The sequence below is a fragment of the Aegilops tauschii genome, chromosome 3 (genome assembly GCF_002575655.3).
Source record: "Aegilops tauschii subsp. strangulata cultivar AL8/78 chromosome 3, Aet v6.0, whole genome shotgun sequence".
NCBI lineage: Eukaryota > Viridiplantae > Streptophyta > Magnoliopsida > Poales > Poaceae > Aegilops > Aegilops tauschii.
Window position 1 is genome coordinate 600,488,539 of NC_053037.3, and position 7,556 is coordinate 600,496,094.

The window sequence follows — 7,556 nt, forward strand, 5'->3', positions numbered from 1 at the left end:
CCAGCCACTGAAATGCTGACGCGTGGATGCCTATTGGTCCCGGTTAGTGCCACCAACCGGGACCAAAGGCCCTCCTGCCTGGGCTCGCCGCACCGGCCACGTGGAGGCCCATCTGTCCCGGTTCGTGTAAGAACCAGGACTAAAGGGTTAGGGCATTAGTAACGACCCTTTAGTCCCGGTTCAAAAACCGGGACAAAAGGCCCTTACCAACCGGGACAATAGGCCCTTTTTCTACTAGTGGTGGCGTGCCGGATCCGGAGTACACGGAGGTTTGGTGGCATAGGATGGGGACCGGAGGAAACTTTGGTCGGCGTGTTCGGCCCGGCATCGGCGACGTCACTTGACGCCGTTACCCTTCCTGGAGGCGAAGCCGAGGTCCCCCCTATCCACCCCCGAACCCCTCCCGGACGAAAGTCCAAAATTCAGTCTGGATTGGGCGGCGGCGACGTCCTGCGCGTCGTATCCTCCATGGAGGCGGCGTCTTGGGAGGAACTGCTGTTCGGGGGAGAGATGTTGTGGATGGTGGGCTCCGAGTGGCTCCAGCAGTGGCGATGGTGTGGAGGTTGTCAGGTGGTGCGGCGTTGTATCTACCGCGTCATTGACGACGAGTGGTGGCGGCATGGTGCAGCTGCATATCGACGATGGATGCGGCTGGATGGACGAGCGCAGGGTGGTCGAGCTGTCTGGCGCCATGGTGGCGTCGACGGCAGGCCTGGCAAGGTCTGTGCGTCAGTACCTGCTCTGGAGATGGATCGGTGGAAGAAGGTGGCGGCAGCCTCGGTGAGTGCACCGGACCGGCGTGTGACCCAGTCCTGGTATGTGGCTAGGATGGGGCATCCGGCATGAGATGTTAGGATTTGGTGCGACGTCGGTTTGGTATTAGGCTCGGACATTCGGCACCACTGCATCAAGGGGGTAGGAGTAGCGACAAATGTTGCCTAGATGGTGGCTTCAGGGTTACTGATGTACTATTTTGTAAGGTTTTTTGTGCTTAATAATTAATAAAGTGGCCGTATGCATCGTCCAGATGCAGAGGCCAGAGTGCATCCTCCTTTTCTAAAAAAAACAAGCCATCTTCCAGATTAATCGATGGGAAAAAGAATTATTTTCTTTTATTTTCACAATAATAGTTTTGGCAAAAGGTGGCACCCCAATGATTAGTAACAAACATTTTAAACAACATGTAGAGAGAGAACAAGCCGATGATTCCAATTGCATATATCTTCATCAGCTCGTCAATTCCAATCAACATGGTGAGCAGATGTTACTTGCCAAACAATGAATTAAGGAAAATAAGAAAAAGGATCAACTGTACCACCAAAACTGGAAGTTCCAAGTAGCTGCCACTTGTCAAATGCTGATCGAGCATAGGATTTACCGAAGGAACAATCCAGCAGAACAAGCTGAGTGAGCCCTATGTGCCCCGGAAGGACCAATCACAGCAAAACCTGTAAACACAACACACAATCTTAAGTGCAAGTAGAAGGAGAAAACCCACAAAACAACAAAAATGGTGCACTGGAATCCACTATGAGAAGATACTTCTGAATTTGGTCATTGATAAGAGAAAGCACACCAGACAACAAATATTGTGCGCTGGAATCTAATCTGAGCAGATACCTGTAAACAAAGGGCATTGATACGCGTTGTTGCTACTTTATAAGTACCAACATGATCAAGACATTCCTGCACACAAAGGCACAGCTACACAGCATTTGTTTCAACATTCCACAGATCCCACAATCCCAAGAAATCAACAACATGTTGGGGAAGTGGTCAGTTGGGCTTTGTGACTGCTTCGGCGATTCCGGCACCTGTACGGAGAACTATCCCTCATGCTCTTCTCACGCGTCCTTATGGCATAGGCATTGTGGGGTTTATAAGACTTCATTTCACTTACATCTCGATGCTCCATTAAAAAAAAAATCGCTAATGTTACAGGCTGCTTGACTTGTTGGTGCCCCTGCATTACATTTGGACGCATTGCCGAGGTTGTGGACGGAGGTTCATCATGTATGTGCTTCCTTATATTTTGCGCTGGGGATCAAGCATAAAAAATGCCCATATCTTGTTGGCTAACTACCCTTGTTTCCAGCATGCTGCATGCATGGGACCCTGTATCTTTTGCTAGGGTCCGTAGGCTGGAACTGGTTGTATTCTTGTACCAAGCGCTCCTCAATGCGGGCGCAATACAACTTCCCAGGGTCACCCTACATGGACTGCCTTGTTCATCTGTGCTGTGAGAGGTGCGCGCTATGCCAAGAGTACAAAGAGCTGGAAAATCGCGGCTTCAACATGTCCAAAGGTATCTCTCCTTCTTGCTGATACAAGATACTGTATAAGACAAAACATTGATGTTCACAATACATGCGTTGATGACTAAAATACTCGCAGGAAAGATGACGGAAAGCATGGCAGCACCAGAAAAACAAGGGATGGATGCACTTTTAGACCGCGAATAAATCCAGAATTTGATGGCTGTGATGGTTGGCACCCGTCTTCAACAGTTCTCTGTTAATCTTCATTTCCCTATCTTAATCCAAGCCACATTTGGGTTTCAGTTGTTAAATCTCCTTTTTATGTAACCTTGTGTTTCGGTTTAATTTTCTACTTCTATTTGTGTAGAACACCAGCAGGAATATATGCAATATAAATTGCTATTCAGTGAGCTAGCTATAAAATTGTTTTTGCATTGTGATGTAAAAAATATATTTGCTCATTCCGAAATGTAATGACTCATTAGTTCAGCTCTCAGTGGCAAACTGGCATAAGTAAATAAGTGCTTACTTAAGGATAAGACATCATCCCAGTGCAATTTAAACAATCGACAGAACATAAATGAATTTTTGTAAAGTTATGCTATCCACAAAGCCTGATTACTGCAATGCCAAAAGTGCACACAGGAATTCAACTATAACAAAGCATTGTCCTAATAAACAAAAGAAACACCCAGGAAAAGGTTTAGTCCAGGGGAATTGTATTGTACCTCAAATATGCTCCTCCTCCATTTCTTACTTGCTATACAAAGCATACTCCACTAGAAGGCCATGATTCAAATTGTGCTCAAAGATCAAACAATATCATGGTCCTCTGATTTGCAGCTAGTCAATTGCACATGCATGGCTGCAACATTTGTTGCTCATGGGTTCCGTTCTCTCTGAGGATATAAGACCAATCTGCATTGGCATTTCACTTGCAAGTTCTGCAGATCTTTCGATCTTTATCACACACGTTGTCAGCTGATTCCATGTTTCCTCCCTCCTCCATGCTATTCAAGTGTGCCCCTGCATCATGTTTCCTCCCTCATTCACATCAACCTCGCCTTTTCTCCTCTTCTCATAATTTGCAGGACGTCGCTGCTGGTTAAATTCGTGCAGACCTTCCTGCATCAGCTCCCCGACTACCACAGAGCACCACCGTGTGAATCTTGTACCGGTTCGACACATCAAAGAGGCACAGATGCTCATCCCAGCGGTGTCCTCCGGCAGGCCAAACTCCCATCTGAAAGAGAAACGCTCTAGCTTGGCCTAGGGTGGCCGCGAACAGGTGAACCGCGGGAGGGACTCTCTCTCTCTCTCTCTCTCTCTCTCTCTCTCTCTCTCTCTCTCTCTCTCTCTCTCTCTCTCTCTCTCTCACACACACACACACACACACACACACACACATACACACGCATGGACGAAGGTAGACGACGACAAGCTGGACAGTGGATTTCCGGCGACGAACACCCGGCCGCTCAAACGGCCTCCATTGAGCACAAACTGTGTGGCACAAACCACGTACACACGAACTGTATAGGGGAGGGCTTTTTATGCCCAGGTGCACTCACACCACGACGCTGGCGATCCGCTTGCCCCGGCCTCGTGCGCACCACGCGATCGTACGCGCTCAACACGCGGCCAGGTACAACCGATCGAGATCGTAACGATCAATCCCACTGCCGTCTCCAACGGCCATTGACCGGAGCTATACACCTACGTGGTGGACTCGTACGTGAGCACAACCTCGCGCACCACCGCGACACAGACGCGCATACACTCACTCTGGGCACACCCTCCACGGCCACGGACACGAACACCGACGTGGCCACGCACCGGCGCCCAAACTCGCCCTAGACCTAGACACACACGCTGGTCATCACGGCGAGTTGTAGTTTATTCCTAACAGGAGGGGACGCAACGGAGCAGCTAGAGCTCGGCGGCATTGCGCGGTGGGCACCTATACGTCGACGAGCCCGACATACGCTTGGTGTGGCTGAATCAGAGCTCCCTGCGGGACCTTCGCCGGCGAAGAGGTCTGGCCAAAGCAGCAGTGGTGTAATTGGAAAACAAATGGCAGCAGGGCCAACCCTGTAAATAGGGGGGAGGGATTGGTTAGGAGTATACTTGGCCATGGGATACTGGGCCTGAAAAAGCCCGACCCGACCTGGCCCAACCTTGCCCATGGGCCGGGCCTGAGCCGAGGTTTTGAGCCGAAGGTCGGGCCGAGCTGGGCCCAGGCCCGCCATATTTGTGATTCAGTGAAGAGGCTTGGCCAAGGCCCGACGGACTTTTTCGTTGATGAGCCGGGCTTGGGCCTAGATTCTAGGCCCTACGGCCGGGCCAGACCAAACCTGGGCCTAGGTTGTTTGCTTCGCGCTTGGTAGGCCCGGTCCGAAGCCCGCCCCGGCCCGACGGATGGCCAGGTATAGTTAGCAGGTACTCCCTCCGTTCCTTTATATAAGGTGTATTTATTTTTTGATAAAATTCCACAATGTAAGGTGCATTTGTTCTAATTTCTCATAATTCCGATATTGGCCGTCCAGAAAAAGGAAAGTATCTCTCCCATGATTGCATGTATCTCTCCTTGTAGAGAAAGAAAAGGAAATTATCTCTATCCCGATTGCGTGTATCTCTTCCGTTCCTAGCCTAAATGATTTACTTGCCGCTAATCTACGAATTAGACAAGGGTAATTTCATCTCCAATTTGGCTTTGAAGAGGTGTTCATTGCAATCCCGGCCGGTGTCGGTATGAAAGAAAGATGGATCATGCGCTATTGATTAAGGTTGCAACATAAATGGCATTTTAAAAATAGTTAACATGTAAAATAACGTCACATTCATGTTCTACATATTTTTCTAATCAAATTTCATATATAACATGTCAAAATTGGAGTTGAAGTTTAAAAGATATTGATATTTTAAAAACAATACTATTTGTTCTAGATGGACTGTGGGTTAACTTTTGAATAGCAAGGGGTTTTCCGCTAAAACGCAAAAACGATTCATTTTCATTTAATGGTGAACTGCTGGTTATTTACCAAAAAAAGGGAGGAGGTTTTCTGTAAAACAGTAAAAAAACAGCTCGTTTTCTCACTTAAATGTGGATGGCAGGTTATTTGCCTGAAAACAAAGGGGGTTTTCTATTAAAATGCTGAAGAAGAACGGGCGGAAGTAATCCGTACTTTATTAGTAAGTATATATATATATATATATATATATATATATATATATATATATATATATATATATGGTGGGTCAATATAAATATTTCTAGTATAACATAGAATAACTCTATTAAGAAATTCAAAAATGATGCAGAAGTGCATATAATTCCTAATTCCCGAGTCCTTAAGACGTGTTGATTGTTTCATAAACCAACATGCCCCTTAACCATTGCCCAAACTTTTGTCTATGTGAAAGAGAGAGATGTGAAAAACTAAGGGGAATGGGCTCTCATGCAACAGCCTAGCTATATACGCATTGCTATGTAAATGCAATAAATATGAAGAAAGAGATAGAGAGAAGATGGAAAAAATATTAATGTAATAGCCAATCTTATAGCCCACATTATTATATGAGTGCCTATAGATGACATGACATCTCCTTATAGTGATAGAGGCGAAGGTGTCCCGATGTTTCGATGAGAGGTAGCTATCTTTTTTGGTGGAAGTCAACTTTGACGATCCGACTACGAGTGTGCGACGTCGCGCCTTATCAATCGCTAAACCAACTCCGAGAGGTCTTTGATCACGTCGGAGCACGATCAACCTGGCCACGGGTGTCTATTTCCTGCATGCAAACGGAGAACAAGTAAGAAACTGAGATTGCAATCTTAAGAGGGAAGCTTTATTGATGAAAGTGGTGTTCTGTGATGTCTTGGTCTGGTCGTTGAACACAAAGAAAGGACGCGAGTTGCAGCTATGGTGAACTTTAATCTAAACAAAACCCAAGTCTTAACGGTGCCTTAAAGGCTGTAATTATAGGGGAAAGGGAGGGGATTTCATTTACCCTTGGCAAGATGGGACTAAAACATCTCCTGAGTCGTTTCACCTACAATACAGACTCTAAAAACAGCCTAAAAAGAGTTATTTCAAAATTACATGGGCCTGGCCCAGAAATAAGGTGGCGCAACACCTAAACAAAGGTAAGGACGAAATTTATGAAAGGGCATCTTTTATATTTCATCCATCTTCTTATATGTAATCATGGTGGCTTCAAAGTGCTGAAATCTCCACTGCAAACTCCGTTCTTGTTGCCTTTGCGCTCGTCTTGTCCATGCTTGTCCATGCTCCAGTGTTCATCCTTCTTGTCCATGCTAGGCCCTTCATTTGTAAGAAAAACAAATGTGTCCAATTTAGGCAACATCATATTCTCATGAACACTAGAATCGTTACCAAGAAACGGAAGTACCTAGTATTTCAATTGGCGTGAGCGAGCTTTAGTATTGGGCCCAATATGTGTAGCAGCAGGGGTTGTGGGTGTAACAGTAGTAGTGATATCCTCATCATCCTTCACTTCTTGAATTGAAGTCGTCCTCGACGGAAGTTCATATTCCTCACCCACATAAGGCTTCAAATATGCAATGTTAAAAGTGGGACTAACCCAAAATCCGCAGGCAGCTCAAGTTTATATGCATTATCATTTATTTTATCTAACACCTTAAAAGGACCATCAGCATGTGGCATCAGCTTAGATTTGTGAATAAGGATCGAAAAGGAGTTGTGACTGGAGGAGACTCTCCAGAGTGATCTGGAGGCGATGATGGCTCACCTGAACGAGCTCCCCCGCCGAGTGTAAGCATGGAAGAAGTCTATTGCTCGCTGCAAAGCCGGTGTGGTGATCTCCGTCGTCCGCGTCCACTGGAAAGACGTGAACGAGGAGAAGCTGAAGTCTCTCAAGGTCGCCAACACGAAGAAGCTCAAGTTCAAGGACTTCATGGAGATGTTCATCGAGGCAGCCACTCGGATTGTTGATGGCATTGATCTGGACACCTTCGTTGAGCTTGCCAGTCCCACAGATGCGTGAGAAAACTTTAAGCCTTAAACATTCGCCTTGGTATGCCGAGTGAATTTGTATGCCTTAAACTCTTTCGGGTCTTGGGCCCCTGTACTTTCATTTGCTTTTGAACTACTAGAGTTATTTCGAATGCTTTCCTTCGAGTTCTTGAATGTCTTTGACTTACACGAAAGCTGGTTCACATCTAACCCCTCGAGTGAGAGGGAAGCCTTCACTCGGAGTGTTTGTTTTAACTTAGGCGAAAGCTGGTTCACAGCTAAGCCCCTGAGTGAGAGGGAA

The 7,556-nt window shown here is 46.5% G+C and overlaps 1 protein-coding gene across 1 annotated transcript; it reads left to right on the forward strand.

The window, feature by feature from the left end:
* Positions 1 to 1,263: 1,263 nt before the first annotated feature.
* Positions 1,264 to 7,286, forward strand: LOC120976090 (cell number regulator 11-like). Its single transcript, XM_040402913.1, has 4 exons — positions 1,264 to 1,816; positions 1,942 to 2,048; positions 2,170 to 2,305; positions 7,090 to 7,286. The coding sequence occupies exons 1-4, from the start codon at positions 1,672 to 1,674 to the stop codon at positions 7,284 to 7,286; spliced, it is 585 nt and encodes a 194-aa protein (XP_040258847.1). The 5' UTR covers positions 1,264 to 1,671.
* The last annotated feature ends 270 nt before the right edge of the window (positions 7,287 to 7,556 follow it).

Coding starts and splice junctions, on each gene's coding strand:
- LOC120976090 (XM_040402913.1), top strand. CDS start 1,672: ATGATCAAGACATTCCTGCACACAAAGGCACAGCTACACAGCATTTGT. Junction 2,049..2,169: donor TATTTTGCGCTGGGGATCAA/GCATAAAAAATG, acceptor TCTTGTACCAAG/CGCTCCTCAATGCGGGCGCA. Junction 2,306..7,089: donor CGGCTTCAACATGTCCAAAG/GTATCTCTCCTT, acceptor CTCGCTGCAAAG/CCGGTGTGGTGATCTCCGTC.